The sequence below is a fragment of the Python bivittatus genome, unplaced genomic scaffold, assembly GCF_059951505.1.
Source record: "Python bivittatus isolate LINGU-HERP-01145 unplaced genomic scaffold, Pbiv_v1 ctg000350_np1212, whole genome shotgun sequence".
Lineage (NCBI taxonomy): Eukaryota > Metazoa > Chordata > Lepidosauria > Squamata > Pythonidae > Python > Python bivittatus.
Window position 1 is genome coordinate 5,172,950 of NW_028277074.1, and position 16,997 is coordinate 5,189,946.

At 33.8% G+C, this 16,997-nt stretch overlaps 1 protein-coding gene across 1 annotated transcript in view; it reads left to right on the forward strand.

Annotated features, from left to right (window-relative positions):
* Nucleotides 1-16,997, forward strand: part of CRYBG3 (crystallin beta-gamma domain containing 3) — a 64,365-nt gene that overhangs the window by 21,754 nt on the left and 25,614 nt on the right. Inside the window, exons 4-12 of the mRNA XM_015887726.3 lie at nucleotides 1,213-5,899; nucleotides 6,686-6,733; nucleotides 7,133-7,248; nucleotides 9,314-9,458; nucleotides 11,089-11,222; nucleotides 12,207-12,321; nucleotides 13,588-13,623; nucleotides 14,255-14,388; nucleotides 16,270-16,396. Of these exons, the coding sequence (XP_015743212.1) occupies nucleotides 1,213-5,899; nucleotides 6,686-6,733; nucleotides 7,133-7,248; nucleotides 9,314-9,458; nucleotides 11,089-11,222; nucleotides 12,207-12,321; nucleotides 13,588-13,623; nucleotides 14,255-14,388; nucleotides 16,270-16,396 (5,542 nt within the window). The remainder of the gene's footprint in view (nucleotides 1-1,212; nucleotides 5,900-6,685; nucleotides 6,734-7,132; nucleotides 7,249-9,313; nucleotides 9,459-11,088; nucleotides 11,223-12,206; nucleotides 12,322-13,587; nucleotides 13,624-14,254; nucleotides 14,389-16,269; nucleotides 16,397-16,997) is intronic.

A 16,997-nucleotide genomic window follows, 5' to 3' on the forward strand; every position in this document is an offset into this window, starting at 1 on the left:
ACACATGATCTTACTTTCATAGGGCTAGTCACAGTCAGTAACTTTCTTTAATGTCATATATGTAACATATGCTTGGATCTCATTTATTTATTCTTACTGATATCTTGTCTGTAGGAAACTAGCATTACAGATCAAATACTATAAATATATTGCTTTGACAATGCTTTTTAATGGAGGCAGCATTACATTCAGTTTAAATCATAGAACATTATGTTAGAGAGAGAGCATGCTAAGAGGTATCCATTCATATGTGCATCAGGTTTCAGTGAATTGTAAAGTATCAATTTATTGGCACATAGTCAATATATCCTCCATATTTAAAAAAAATCAGTGAATCAAAAATACATGAGCAGAAAGTAGGCTGTATTGTATTTGAGCAGGTCCTACTGCTCCAAAAGAAAGAAGTTTTAAAACTGTGTCTAAGTCTAATTGTAAATTCTTGTTTTAAACCACTATGTTAAGTAATACCCAGCCTTTGAATCTTCTGTCCCCACATTTTTAAAAATGGTACATATGAGGATTTTTAGATTGTTTGTAAACTAAAACAGTCTTCCTGAAGGTAATACCTTCTAGAAGTTTGCTCTATAACTGCCATCATTCCACATATAGCATTGCCTATTGGGGTTCATGTTTAAGATAGCATAGTGTTGTAGTTTCAACATAGATATATTATTCCCATGGAGAGAAGACCTTTCTAAAGGTTCTTCCTTATTTGTGCCTACCCATGGCACAAGCATGCCCCAGTAGCCATATTTTTCAGCCATTTTCTCATGACATTGCCTTTGCCTCATACCCAGCATATACTCAAGGCAGCCTAAAGTCACCCTTAGCTCTCCCAGTTTTAAACTAGCATTTTCCCTCTCCTTCTGATACAGTTTTAGCCACTAGTTTTGGCAAAAAAAATATATTCTGTTTAGGATTCTTGCTTAGATCAGGGATTTGACTTTAATAGTCCATGGTTCCTTTTCAGTAATCCTATAATTATTAAGTAAATAACTATAAAATGTATTATACTACTTACAGTTGTAATAGGATTCCCTTTCCATATAATATACTTTATTTTGAGTAGTAAGTACACTGTAAATAGATAACATTTATTTTTAATTTAAAAAGCAACACAGTCCTGCTCTTTACATTTTTAAAATATTGTTTACATAATTGTATGTGTCTAGAACATTTGCTAATATGCCAATAATGCTATTTCTATTCCAGAAAAACAGAAAGTGAGCCCATTGCACATGCAATTACTTATGCAACCTACCGAGGTTCTGCAAGAATCAAGCAGTTGCTTAAGAAACAAGCAGAATTGGAAGAAGAAAAAGTAACTGGAACCAGTATTAGTAGTTGTCCTGTGGAAAGCAAAAGAAGGGAAACCATGAATATTTTAAGCTCAGAAACTACAAAAGAACCAGAATCCTTACCAAAGAATGAAAAACCTGAAACTAAAGATGACAAACAAAGTTCACAAGAAAACACGCTTTTGTCAGAAATGGACCAGAAGAAAGATATTCAGACTGTCTTAAATGATAATGAACACAATGAACTAAAGAACAAAATTACCTTGTTGACAGAAATGGAAACTATCAAAAACTACATTGAAGAGCTTGTGTCTGTGAAAAGTGTATCAGTTTCAGACAAATCAGAAATTAATAGGAACCTTTTGTTGGAGCCACCAGTATTGTTGCCAAATCAAACCAGTTCTAGCTACCAAAATATAGATTCTGTAAGAATCAATGCAGAAAACAGATTAGTTGAAAAGAAAAAAGAAGCATTAGGAGAAATACAAATGCAGCTACAGTCAAACAGTGCTGCCACTGTTTGCTGTAAAAAAGAAACACATTTTTGTGTTTTTTCTAACACAGAAACAAAAGGGGCAATACAAAATGAGTTTTCATCTTATCCCAAACTAGATTCAGCTAATAATGATCAACAATTGCTAGAAGATAAATATTCTTCAACTAACAATCAGTTCAAATTAGAATCAGCTAATCCATCATTGTACATGAATAGCCATAACTGTAGTGATTATGTAAATAATGGAACAAAGAGCAATGAAGAATTAAATACAAATGGGATGTCTGAAAATCATTCTCATTTGCTTCTCCATAAATCAGCAGTTAGAGAAGAATTGCCATTAGTTTTCAAATCAGGAATTTCCACCCTTCCCACAGAAACTGGGACTGGGTTGCACTTATGCAGCAAGAGTGGCCTAGAGAATAAAGAAACCACTGAGCCATTATTACTTAGAGATATACAAAATAATTCCAGGATTTCCATAATGGCTAAGATTGGGACTAGTAAAGTGATTGAAGAGAATGTTTATACGCCTTTTGTGGAACTTGACCAAGTTTTGTCTAGTAGTACAGAGGAAAATAGTGCCAACATTTCTTTGTTAGATATTGAAAATACACATGTGGACTCCTTCAAAACAGATGCAGATAATGCCCCTCACAGGCTTGAAAGTAAAAATGACTATTGCTATCATCCTGCCAAGAGAGATAAGAATAAAACTCTGATTCAGCCATTAATCAGCTTAGATACTTGTTCATCTCCTCTTGAGAAAAAAAATAAGCCCTTAGAACTGGAAAAAGTAAAACATGTAAGGAACACAGTTATGTCACCTCTTAAAGCTACAGAAATTGATGAAATTAAAACTCCAGTTATTTCTGAAAAAATAAGCAATTCATTGCTAAGTAACATAAGAAATCGTGCCCAAACTCCTGAAAATAAAGAGGTCTCCACAGCTTGTCTATCTCCTATCTCTTCTTCCAAAAACAAGTGCTTGACCCACAGTTCTCTGGTTGTGAAACCTGAAAAAACTAACTCGCTACCAGATAATCCTTCCCCTCTCTTACCTGCATTGATCAGTAATGCTAACGTCTTTGAAGACAACATTTATTTGAATATTATGGCTAAACCTGCATCTAATTCTGAAGATCAGAATTTGTTGAAGGGTTCATATTCTTTGCCTGATGAACAGAAAAATATTTTGCAATCTGAGAGAGTCCCCACTGCAGCAGATTCTGCAGAAACAAACTTTAGTAAAATATGCTATTCTGATTCTGTATCTGAAAACTCTAAAGCTATCTTAAAGTCACAATTTTTTCTGGAATCTGGAAACAACTTTAAAACCAAAATTATCCCTGATACTATTAACACAGATAACACTGGAAATAAAATCTTGCCACATTCTGAAGAAACTAAATATGTGACTGGCTCTTATTCAATGGATTCTAAATCCATTCTCATAAAAGAGACTCTTCCTGATTTTGCATTTGACAGTGTATATACTCAAAAGTCTGCTATTCCTACTAATTCTTTTAAAGATACCTCAAATCTTTATTCTCCTGCATGTGAGACAATAGAGGCTGTTGTCTTAGACAAAATTAATTCTCTTCCTATTAATTCTGAAGAAGATACTGTAAAATTGTCATCTAAAGATAAATTAAATAGTCTATCTTCTGAATCAATATCAGATGCCAGTTATTCACCCCCATTATTGGCTTCAGTTGCCTATTACATGGATGCTATAGACTCTTCAAAGATAGTGTTAGAAATGCCTCTCGCTACCCAGCAGAGCAAAGAAATGTCTCCCTCAGGGCAGATAAATTCTAACTGCCGCATGACTACTCCTTCAAAAAATGGAACTAGAATGGATAAACAAGCAATTGCTGCTTTATTTCCTAAATCAAACAACCAGTTTTTTGAGGAACCGTTGAAAGATGTTGAAACAGGAAAGCAACTGCAAATTAAATCTCAAAACTTAACACTCTTGTTTAAAAAGGCTGATGAAATAGTAGATGTGGTTCTTCAGTTAGCAATAGAAGAAATTAGATCAAAACAAAAAGCTGGCATCTATCAAACTAATGACACTGAGGATAATATAATAGGTCCCAGCTTTCAAAAAGACCAGAAAACTAGAAGAATGCTGCCAGAATCAAAAGAAATACAATCAAGGAACTCTTCATTAAAGCACTTTAATGTGAGTTGTATCACAAAGTTTTCTGGACTTAAGGGGAAAGATAAATTTGACAGTGATACTCAGAATGAAAAGAAACCATTGAATATCACTGATAAAATTGACTTATATAGTTCAGTAATGGTAAAACCAAAAGAAATAATTGGCAGTGATATTAAAACAGCCAAACAAAATCCAGCAGTTGAGCAGCATGAGGAACATTTAAGTAAGGATTTTTCTCAAAATACAAGCATTATGTGTTACACTGAAGCATCGGAGATACCTATCACTAATGCAGAATTAAGAACTAAGCTTCCCAAAATAATTGAAAAACCCTTAAACGTAAGTCCAGCATTCCCAGTTGAAGAACAGAAGATAACTGTTGAGGATGTAACAAACTTCTCAGCTCCTTTGAACTTCAAAAAAAAGAGTAAAGAGGTTATTGGAGAAATGGTACCAAAGAATGCATGTTCAGGCCAAACAATTTGTGAAGAATGGTATGATGATACAACTATACTAGAATCCAGTCCTGACAAAATAAATAATGGCAAATACATTAAAGATGATGATTGTACAACAAATATGGCAACTGTTGGTGATATCACTAATAACAGGACATGTGAGAGTAAAACTGATTATTCCTTTAATGTTATAAAAGGAGAGACTGTTATGACCTATAAGCAATTGCCATCGTGCTCAGTTTTAACAAGGAATGTGCTACCTTTTAACTCAAACATTAATGCATGTAGTAGCTTTTCTGATAAATATAATGATGAACCGACATCCTTATGTTCACCTGGACATAATACAGAGAATGATTTGCCTAAAAATGAGATAAGACAAAGCAAAGCTGCTGCCATTGTAAGAGAGGAACCACATGAAAAATATTATGAAACACATAGTGAATGGGGCAGTAGCAAAATTAGAAATGAATGTATAGTGCCACAAGATACTAGATTCAATGCCCTTTTTAGTATATCTGAATCATCTCTGTTGAACAGCTCATCGAATATTGGCTTTGTCCATGGAGAAGTAGTAAACAGTGACCCATGTTTAACTACAGATAATGTACTTAAGGAATATTACCTGGATGTTGACAGTGAAAATACAGAGAAATCCCCAGATTGTTTTGCTTTTTCTACACCAGAACAGTGGGAATACAGTTCTTCCTTTACTGTTTTGTATCAAGATACTCTTCAAGAAAAAAATTATTCTTTTTCAGGAGAAGAAATAATGCATACCTTATCCCATCCTGATTTATCCTTGGATAATAAGCATAAGATGTATGAAACAGCCAGAGTCAAAGATGAGCCCTTTCCTCCTTATGATGAAAGCAAGCAATTGAATAAGATGCTAGATGATACTTGTTCAGAATCTTTCATGACCGTGGAAGCAAAGAGATACAGGATTTACCCTTTTTCCTTATCTCCTATATATGAAGATGATAGTTCCCAAGAGGATTTGCCTTCCACTGATATCTCACCAGGAAATCATCCTAGTGAAAAAACAAGAGAGAATCAATCCTTATCTGTCTTATCACTTTTGCAATCAGTATCTGAACGGTTAAAGTCTAGTAATCAGTATAATGAAGAAGATGATGAAGAAAAACTTTATGAGGGAAGAAATCAAGAGGATGAAAAAGAAACCTCTGATTCCAGTACCTGGCCAGACAATAAAAACACTAAATTCCCAGAAGACTTTTCTAGACAATTTATTTCTAAGGAGGCATTACATTCCGAAGAGACCTCATCTTTTAGTCCAATATTTGCAGCTCATTTTAATCAAAAATATGATCCTGGCATGAAGCCTTTTTTAAAGGATACATATGAACGTTTGCCTGGCTTAACTTATTTAGTTGAAAAAGGAAAAGGAAGCATGATGTTGCCAGTTGATCTGCACTCTAAATCTAAAAGGTTGCTGAAATCAGTAACCTCTCAAAAGGTATTTTTTTTCATTAAATTTATATATAGTAGGAACCTAATCTATGCATGTCATTTCTTCTGTACATACATGTTTAGGCTAAACGTGTTGTGGAGATAGAAGATTTTCCATATGAAAAAATACTGAATCTATTGATTCTGCTTAATTTATTGTGAGAATTTGATACATAATATTCTTTCAATGTAGTCTACAGCATACTAAGCAGATGAAATGAAAGAGCACATTTCTTTTAGCATAAATTGAATTGAAAAATTCTTGTTTCCTTTACTATTTTTTTCTCTTGGGACTTTAGGTGGGAGATGAGGGAAAGTCATGTCATAAATGAATTATAAGTGTGAGAGGAGTGAATATTCTTAATAGCTGAAGAGCTACCATCTCTTTTTATATCAGAAGGCTGAGTATAGTTCTGTTTCTTGCAATAATATTTGATAAATTAGCATGCATGCTCACATTTCCAAATCTACTTAAAAAATTACGGCCTATATCATCTTCTGATGAATAATATGAGAAAAGTATTAATAAAAGTACACAGCCTTTTATTACTGTAATAGGAACTGTAAGAGCCGACTCAGAATACCCTGATGATAATTTTGAATGAAGTCTCAAAATGTATTCTTTTACAAGTTCAGCTTTTGTCTTTAAGGTTTTCAGAACTGTTTTGTTGGCATACCTATGGATGTATATTTAAAAATAATGTTAAGGTTTGCTTTATAAACATGCTGCTTAAAATAACTCTTCTTGGCTTATTGTATTATTCAAATTATTTGTTCTTTTTTCTAATTATAGTGCCCTGTTGATAGGGTCAGACTCAAGTGCAATCCAAGACCAGGAAAAGTGAGTGTGATTTTATATAAGAAAATAAGTTTCAAGTATTGCCTGCTTTGTCATAAACATTTGTAGAAAGTGAGGAATACATGAGTGACAATGAATATGGAAAAGTGGTCTGTATTCTCCTGTGATATTACTAACATAGTTATCTGCTACAACATGAAATGCAGTAAGGAGATTGGTGGTTCTAGAATAGCCCTCTTGTGGTGGTCTCATTTAAGGTCTAGACATGCTAGCCTGGTGGGCTAGACCCATGAGCTTTAACTCAATGAAACCTTGTTTAATGATTGATCATGGCATACAAATATGTTTTATGTTGTGTGCCAAAAACACTGTATAATTGATATAAGAAGAACAGAAAATGAATGTACCAGATTTGCTTTACACTATTGCATGTCATTGCAGATGCTTATTTGTGATTTTCATGGGAACACAAATAAACAAGAAATTTATCATGATGTGGTAGATGCTACCGTCTGGGTGTTTTCAAAAGAAACATCAATCAGAGTTGTTAGAGGATGGTAAGAAATACATTTTTATAGCAGGAATCACATACAGCTGTTATGACACTGTTGATAATAGATACATGTGGACATACAAAAAAGGTAACACTGTATGCAAAGTTTATTCATTGTAATTTTGGCCATATACAGTGGTACCTCGGGTTACGAACGCCTCTGTTAACGAATTTTTTGGGTTATGACCAGCTCCGGCTGCAAAAATTTCCCTCGGGTTGCGAACTCCGCCTCGGGTTACGAACCGGATCCGCAGCCATTTTCCCTGCTGCCACGCGGTCACAGCTTCCTGTGGGCGAGATCGCGGTAGCAAGGAGACGTTTGGTGAGGCTTGTGGTGTGTTTTGTGATGTTTTGGAAGGTTTTTGGTGTGCTTGTCAGCATGGCTCCAAAGTAAATGCAGAGCAGGCTTGGCAAGAATAATGATGATGAACAATAACATGTTCTCTCATTTCTGGAGGGTTATGCAGCACAGGAAAAAACAACTGACTTTAGACAGGTTTTTCCCCAGAAATAAGCCTGCAGCTAAGAGGCAAAGAAGAGAGGAAACCCCTGAAGGAGATCTCCCCAATGTCCTTTTGGAGGGGACTCTCCCTCCAAACAATAATTGCCTCCCCACCCCATTCTCCCTCTTCATACTGTGCTGTACTGTACTTTTTTTCATGTTTTTGTGGTTTAAAAATAAAATGCATATGTTTCAGAACGTATTAACCGTATTTACATTGAACCTTATGCAGGACATTTGCCTCGGGTTGCAACCAAATTCGGAGGGCGGATTAACTGTATTTACATTGAACCTTATGGGGAAATTTGCCTCGGGGTGCGACCAAATTCGGAGGGCGGAATGGATTAACCGTATTTACATTGAACCTTATGGGAAAATTTGCCTTGGGTTGCGACCAATTCGAGTTGCGACCAGAGTCACGGAACGGATTACGTTCGTAACCCGAGGTACCACTGTAGTACTGATCAATAATACTTTGTATTTTTCTTAATTTGAATATTTGCATTTTTTTCAATGCTTTAGGGACACTGAAACACAAGCTAAACAAGTAAATGTACAATTTCTAAAAATCTGTATTTGTAATTAAAAACAAAAATATCCATAGCAAAAAACAGAAAACAAAATATATTTTATTAGGAATAAGACTAGAGATGTAACATCACATTTAATATACATAAATAAATTTGGAAATGTTGTGGTTTAATGTGCAGGAAAAATAGCTGTAAATATCCAGACAGTATGTAATAATTGTGATACCATAAAATAATTTTTTTTATTGATTGATTGATTGTTAGTTTTACATCCTGCCTTTATTTTATACAACTTAAGGCAACATGCATAATGATCCTGCCTCCTGTTTTGCCCACAACAACAAACAGGTGGGTTGGCAGAGAGAATGACTGGTGCAAAGTCAAATAGCAAGTATAAGCAATGCTTATAGTAATTTTCATAATTAGTGATTATGTAAGCTTGCTAAGCAATATTGGGAAGTTCACAAAAAAGGTGTAGAAAAAAATATTTTAAGTGACAAGCACTACTAGATCCTCTATTTCTGTTGCTTTACTAAAATAAACTGTATGTTAGAGTGAACTTATTTTTCTGTGATTATTGTTGCCAACCTATGTTACTCTAACCTTAGGAAAACAATCTCTGTTCTCTTGCCATTTTTGAATGAGAAGCTAAAGTATTTGAAAATGGCCTGTTGGAGAAATTAACCATCTATATGAAACTAAAGGAAAGAAGATCTGCTTGCAATAAATTTCTTCATACTGATTTTTAAAAGCTTTTAAAAATAAATAATTTATAAATACTTAAGAAATGAAGGTCGTGTAGTTCAGTGGCAGATGTTTTTCTTGTAGCAGATCCTAGATTCATTTCAGATGGAACTGAGGAAACCTCTTGCTGGAAAAGCCATTGCTCATATTATACAGCAGTGTGCATGTGTGTTCATTCTACACATGTGAGAGAGTGCAGATAATTATAACTGTAAACATGGATTCTTATTACTATTGATGCTGTGCTTGCAGTTTTGAGTGGCATATTTATATTGATATATTTGTTAATGTAGCTGGATTTTGTATGAGAAACCAACATTTCAAGGTCAAAAATATGTTCTAGAAGAAGGAGAAAGGATGCTGACTGACATCTTAAATCTTCACACAGAGAAAGCTCAAGGATATTTCACAATTGGCTCAGTCAGACAAATAATGAAGGTATAACAATTATAATAAACACTTCACCACTGTGAAAATTAGATGCTACTAGTGGTTACCAAATGGGTATCCTTATATATATTCCCTGTCCCTCTACTTTATCTTTCCTCAGTGTTGTATTATTTGCTTTCCTGCCTAGAACATTATAGCTAAAATCCTCAAAGATTCAGCTATTTTTCTTAAACTTTTGGTAACTCTTGTAATTATTTCTGTGCCTCAGAGTTGACTTTCTTATATCAAGCTTTTACCAGCATATTTTATTTTGCTTATTATCAAAACAAATATTTCTGCCAGTCCTTTAAAAATATGCACATCAGTGAGAAGCAACTGTGGCAGAGTGAGGTTTAAAATACCACTTTATCACCTTTTGTTTGCTATTTGATAGTTGAAGAAGGCTACATTAGTGTGTACAGTACTAAGTACATGAGTCATGACTACAGATTGTGCTGATTATATAGTCAAATGGGAGCTTGTGAAAATACCCATAAAATTAGAGAAATCATTGTTGACAAGAAGGAAAGAGTGGCTAATTTAGTCATAACACTAAGATTTAATATGAGAGCAGATCATGGGCATTTAAATTCAACTCTCCTTGTGCCTATTTTTACCTAACTTTGATACTTCTAAAGAACCCAAAAGGTTATTATGAATGTTGTGAATTAAAGTACAACCCCTTTTAGACTTTTTTATGAACCATAAAGTGCTACCTTTGCTTTTTTTTAAGCACACAATTTGTGAAAAGGATAAATTGGCTCTTAAAATATGAGGCAGCCTCTCAGAATTTCTGCTGAAGAGAAACTTCAGGTGACCATATCAACTTTAAATAAAATAAATTCACAATAGTAACTGAAATGTAGTGCTGCAGGAAGCTTAAATTATTCAGCAATTTTAGGGTTATCTTAAAAGTAGAATAGGACTATTTAATTACACTAGTCTTTGAAAGCAAGAAAACAAAGTAATTAATAACTTAGCAATGAAGTGAGTTTCAATTCAAAAAAGTTATTGTCGTAAAAATATTCCTAGAATCTATGAATACAATCCTATTTATGCACACTTGGTACACTTAGATGTGTACTATGTGGAAATACATCCTACTTCTAAGATATCTTTATTTATAGTTTTAATTAATCCAGTGATATATTAAAGTCTACATTCTCAGACTATTTTAAGAGGAAATCTTCCATTTTTGCAAGTTTTTAATGCTAATTTATCAATATTTATTGTTTTATATGATTCAGTTATATACACACAAGACTTTCTAGACCTATGTTTTATGGAACTGTAATGGTATGTGGGAATGACCTTGGGAAACAGGGAAAAGAGACGCAGCCAAGGGAATGGTCAGATAAAAGGCAATTTAGGCCACAGCAGGAATGTGGGCAGGGCAAGTGCCTCAGAAGGGACCCTTCCTTGTTTTTAGGGCTGCAAAGGCAACGGGGGAGAAAGGTACTTTCAGACTTCTGTAAGATTCTGTTAATGTAGTCTTACAGTAAAGTAGGATTAGCTCATCTGGCTGTGCTTCCTGTCTGGTCTACCTCGCAAGGCTGATAGGAATAGAGAGGAGTAATGTCCAAATATGTATAATGTTTTTAATCTGGTTTGTTTTAATCTGGTTTGATTTGCTTCACAGGATTGTTGTATTCCTGAAATTGAACTTTGCCCACACAATAGTACAGGTCATTTTCCAGTCTGCATTCAGGCCGGTATAGCCAATTTAGATGAATTGGAATTTGAAAATCCTGTCCTTTCTGTGAAAGCAGGAGTGTGAGTAAATATTTATTTTACTTATATAAATATGAGTCAACAATAGCTATTTGCTCATCATGCTAAAAGAGTAAGCAAAATAATGGTTATCTTTCTATACTTTCTAAAGAAAATTCTCATAACATTACATTTCTGTTTATCAGAAGCTTATTATCCATAAGATACAGTTCTATTTATCATATAACAGCTATAGACTTTTTCTGAAGCCATCAGGATACTATAAAATAAAAAGTTTGACTGAAATTAAGTTTTAATGTTAGGGCTTTTCCTGCATCTGGTATAACTGTCTATAATACTTGTTTGTGTAACAAGTAATGTTGCAGGAAAAAGGAGGTGAAATATTTATTTCATTCTTTTGAATCTGAAAATTTCCTGCTCTCTTTTGCAACTACTTGAAATTTTGTGTCATCGTTTCTAGTTGTAACTCAATCATACCCATGTTCTAGCATCTTTTTAAATAATAGATAATCTTCTAACACTGAGTAGATGATGTGATGCTCTTTGGTTTTCCTTCTTTTTAGACTCTTCTAATTTAAAAAAAAAATGGAAAGCTATCAGGCTATTATTTTTAAGATTGTCCTATATGGGTTCCATAAGTGTTCTTTGGAAATATTTCACTTGCAAGAAAAAGGGCAAAAAATAAACCCAGTTGGTAGAAGACATTTGGAGAGGGCTAGAGAAATTAAGAGCAACTTTTTAGTTTGCTTTTTGGGAAACGGATGCTAGCAAAACCCACCATGGTTGCCATTTTTAAAAAAACTTTTTTATGAAAAAACTTTCCATAAGTTTTAAAATTCCAAATCTGCTCATGCACACAAAAATGTTGTCTACTTGTGAGGTGTGACTATTATCTATGATAATTAAATGAAATATCCATGTTTTGAAAGACCATATGCTTCTTGAATAATGAGTGCTAATCCAAGTTATATGAATAAAGCTATCCATTAATTATCATGTTAATAGGCTAATTCTCCATTTTAATAGATGGCTTGCTTATTCAGACATTGATTACAAAGGGGAAGAAATGGTATTAGAAGAAAATCAAAGCCCATGTAAAATTTCAGCCACTGATGTAAAATCTTTTCGACCGCTGAAAATGGTAAGGAATTAATAATATCTATAATCAATTTAATTTGCTACAGTCCATTCTCTCTTCTAGTAATCTTGAATCTACATCTGACGTTCATGCCTGAACATTCATATTTATTATATCATATGATCATGAGTTCAGAAATAAACAATTAACCATTTGAGGAACCGATCTCTATTAAAAACAAACTTCCAGTGACTTGACAGAGGGAATTAAGTTTGACTTAGAAGATATTACTTCAGAAGTACTGAAGAAAAAAATATTTAATAATTACTCCACATATTTGTCCAGTAAAGAATCATTTAGGAAGCAGCTTTGGTTATAGGATGGTAAGTGCTGTCTGCTAAATCAGGACTGAAAAACCCATAGTGGCTTGATCCTTGTGTAATTCTAGATCAATCCATGTCTATGTAAACATTCCCAGGAGGTTCTCAGAAGTGGTTTTGCTATAATAGAAATTTATATCTACAAAATTATTTTGGATTGTAGTAATCTATTTCCTTATAACCTCTACAAATATATTTTGCCACTTTCGGTTTCCTCCCTCCCCAAAAAATGTCAAGACGAGTATTGTGTCATTGTAAATTTTGCATTTAGGCTTCTTAAGTACCAGTTCCCTTGGAACAATTGTTAGTAAATTATAGATCTCCCTGACACTTAACAGTTTAGCTTAGCTTGACTTGACTGGAAACTCTCAGAGACAACTTGGCTAAATTGAAATTGTTATTGCAGGCAAAAGTGAAGCCATATATGGCTGTTCGTTGCCCACTGCTAGGGCAAAGATGTAGAAGACTATATTCTCAGAACATTCTCCTACCTATCCAAATTAATGGAGACCTGGCACAGTGGTTTGTGGCCTTGAAAACAAATAGTTGTATGTTTACGTAACAGTCATATCTGGTATAGGAACTGCATGTTCCCACCTCAGCCCTTATAAGTATTTCATATTTAGTATTCTCCTAAAGTTTCTTGTTAGTGCTATCAATTAGAAAGGGAAGAAAAAAAATCTTCCTAGGGATATCTGTCCTCTACTAGAAAATAAATTAATTTATTCAGTCATGAACTTGATGAAGCTTTTTTAGTCATGAAATTTATCACGCTTCCTAAAACACAATAAAAGTACAGAGAAGAAATGGAAAGGATGACTGATTGATTGACTGACTGACTGATTGATTGATATGGTATCTCATAGAATCAATATGTATTAATATTATATTAATATGCATTAATATGAAAGTAAGTATTCATATTTTGTATTTTTATTTTGTACTTTAGGGTGGCCTAAAGGTGCAGATGCCTATGAATACTATGGTAAGCACAGCATAAAAATCATCCTGTTAGGAAGAGGAGTTTATTTGGTTGAAGGAGAACAAATTGGTGTGATCTACCATTAATTTTTAAAGATTTATTTTAGAAGTGCTAATTACAGTAGATATGTGTTGACTAAAACAATCTTACTATTCTATCCATATCATTCCCTTTAAAACTCTTCAGATCTTTAGGAAAATCATTTGTTGAGATAGACAATTTACAGAAAATGTAAAGTTGTCACTGATTCCAATTATGCTTTCTTAAAATCATATAAATCCAGACTAGCTATCAAAGAACAGCAACAGGAATACATTTTCTCCATTCCCTTTCCTTGCCTTTTTTTTTTTTTGGTGGGGACAGGGCTGCAGAGGGAAGTATTCCAACAAAAATCTTCTTGTTTGCCTTCTTCCAAGGGGAATGTCTCTTAAGGAACACTGATTGAAATTATAGATGTAAAATAGAGCACTCAGTTGAACCTGTTGATCAGAGAGACTTTACAATTCAATACTCTAGTTTCTCTTCAGATCGTATAAATCTTTCACCTTTTACAATCAGAACCTTCCTTCAGTCTACCAAATAAACATAGGATTAGAAATGTATTTAAAAGGGCCAACTTTCCCATCCTCTGCAGATGATAATATATGAAAGACCACACTTTGGAGGATGGTGTAAAAAACTTTCTGAAAATATTGATTGCATTCCAATACTTTTTGAAAATGCTGGTGATTTCCAGGGAATTGGATCAATACGTGTCATTGGTGGAATGTAAGTATGATTTTGTTTCCATTCTTAAATTTCATTTCAAGAGTTTCCTGGATTTAAAACAAGTTCAGAAGTTCTTCCTGTAATTTATTTATGTGTGGACTTTCAAAGTCAATGCAGAATCCAAAACTCATCACCCCAAACTGAAAAGATGAAGTGTTAATATTAACAGGCTATTAAGAATATTAAAATAATAGGGTCCACTAGAAACTAAATCAGTAAAATAGAACAGTATTTCATTAAAACAGATAAAAGCCCACACAAATCAACTATAAGTATCTTAACTTGCAAATCAAAAACTTTTGTAAATGTATTAGGTGATAGTTATCAGTGAAAAAGCTAGATGCAAGTGCCATCATTGAAAAGACCAACTCTTTAGTTCTTATCAAAGAAATCTCAAGTGCTTGCAGAATGTAGAAAGGGGCTTTGCTAGAGGATTTTTAAAACTGGGTATTTTGTACTAATAATATGTTTACTGTATCTTGTCTGGCTTGAGAATAGGAAGACAAAATATAGGATCGTGGCCAAAGATAACATGATGTCAGATACAACTATAAATTAGTCTACCCATTCCTTGGTTTATTCTCCCTCAGTTTATTCCTATTTTGTGGAGTGTAATGGGAGTCATTTATGTATGTCACTCTAAGCCATAAAGCTGCCTGAACTGGGAATGTGCCTGCATACATTCCCTGTTCTAACCACAAATGACTAAGATTAGCAGATTGTCTGTAGTTAAGTTAGCTGCTTAACAGAACATATGAACCCATAGTTTCCTTTAGATTGCTAACTGCTTCACTTTCTAGCTTGTTTATATGTCTCATTAAGTTGCTGAAGAACATGTTAACTGTTCTTTTTGGTTATAGCCAACATGCACATATCTGCTGTTAAGCCAGCTTGATAACCAAATACTATAAACTGATTCTATCTTGCATGCAGTTTTCCTTGATTATTTTCTTGCTCATTTGTTGCTGATGAATATATGTGCATATATATGTACATAGCCAGAAACCATTCTAAAGCATCTTTTAATAAAGATGTGTCAGGTACATAGCAAACCTTTGAGCTGTTTTTTGCTATTTTGAAAAATTAGTTGAAAATAGCTCAAACATGTATTAATATCCTTCTGTGTTAATGAATTTATTTTACACATACAAGAAAAAATTTGGATATAAACTATGACTATAGGAGTAAAATTTAATGATTTATAGAAAGACAGTCAAGAAATGGAGCTAAACCACTTTTTAATTACCTGTTCCAAAGTTTAAATATATAATATCCACAAGTCATTGAAAAGAATTCAGCATATAGACTGCCTTCTAGAATCCAAGCCCAAATGTATGTAAAACCAAATATGTGAAGCTTAAGTGCTCACAGTCCAGTAAACTGTCAGCAGTGGTAGCTCCTAAATTAGATATGTAACAATTTTATATTTCAGAGAATTTCCCCTGAATCCCATAAGTGGAAGTATATAGGTACTCTGTTCCCAGAGAAAATTCAAAAGACACAAATTTAACCTCAAGGGGAGTTGTTCTTACTCAGAAATTTAGTCAACTGCCCCTGGCCCCAGACTTACTTTGCCAAAGATAGAATTGATTTGTCAACAGGTAAATTGTGGTTATTTCCAACATATCTCATAATACTGCTGTGAAGTTCAAATAGGATAGATTTCTGTAGGTCACTCTGAATTGCTTGGATTAAGGACAGGACAAAGGTTATAGAGAATCATGTGTTTTGCCTCTTGAAACTGAAGCTACTAAAATTATGCCAAAGAGGAGGAGTGCCAGAGGCTATTCTTTAATGACCATCAATGTATTTCTAATATTCATTCTCTAACTTTTGTTAAAGAAATTCATAATTTGTCTTTGTGTGTTGTAATTATTGTAGATGGGTCGCTTATGACAAGGAGCAATATAAAGGCCGGCAATACTTGCTAGAGGAAGGAGAATATGAACATTGGCAATCATGGGGCGGAGACAGCAGTGTTCTGCTGTCTGTTAGATTTTTGCAAGCTGTAAGTACTTAATTTGTTTTGGAAAATAATATTTATCCTTTCAACATCTTATTTTTCCATCTAATTGGAATGGAACATGAATTAGTAAATTTAGAAATGTTATCAGCAATTCAGTAAAATTGAGGAAGTGAACATTTACTATTCCAAAGTTTATACTATTGACTTTGCAGGGCATCTTTTCCCCCTATTCTTGCTCATTACCTTTTGATCATATCCAAGGTGAAATTTTTCACACAGATCTGATAACCACAAGGCTGGGAGCAATGTTATCTGAGAGCTCAAACTGGTAGTGTAGTCGTGTGTTGTATTTTTCTACTAAGATTACTCCATAACTTTGTTCAGGGTTTAAAAGAATGAATTTTCCCTTCTTACTTTCAGAATATACTACTGATTCTTTTGTTATTATTCATTTTGAGCCATCCTGAAAGCCATTAATTCTACTTTTAAAATTGTGTCTATACTTTCCTTTGAGTTCTATAATTGCTTTTAGGCATGGGTGTTAGTTTTCTATTTTTAAGTTTGGGGCCTTAGTTCATTTTTGGCTTTTAGTTCAGATCAAAGACTGATTCAGGAATCACTTAGTCTCCAAGATCATATATCC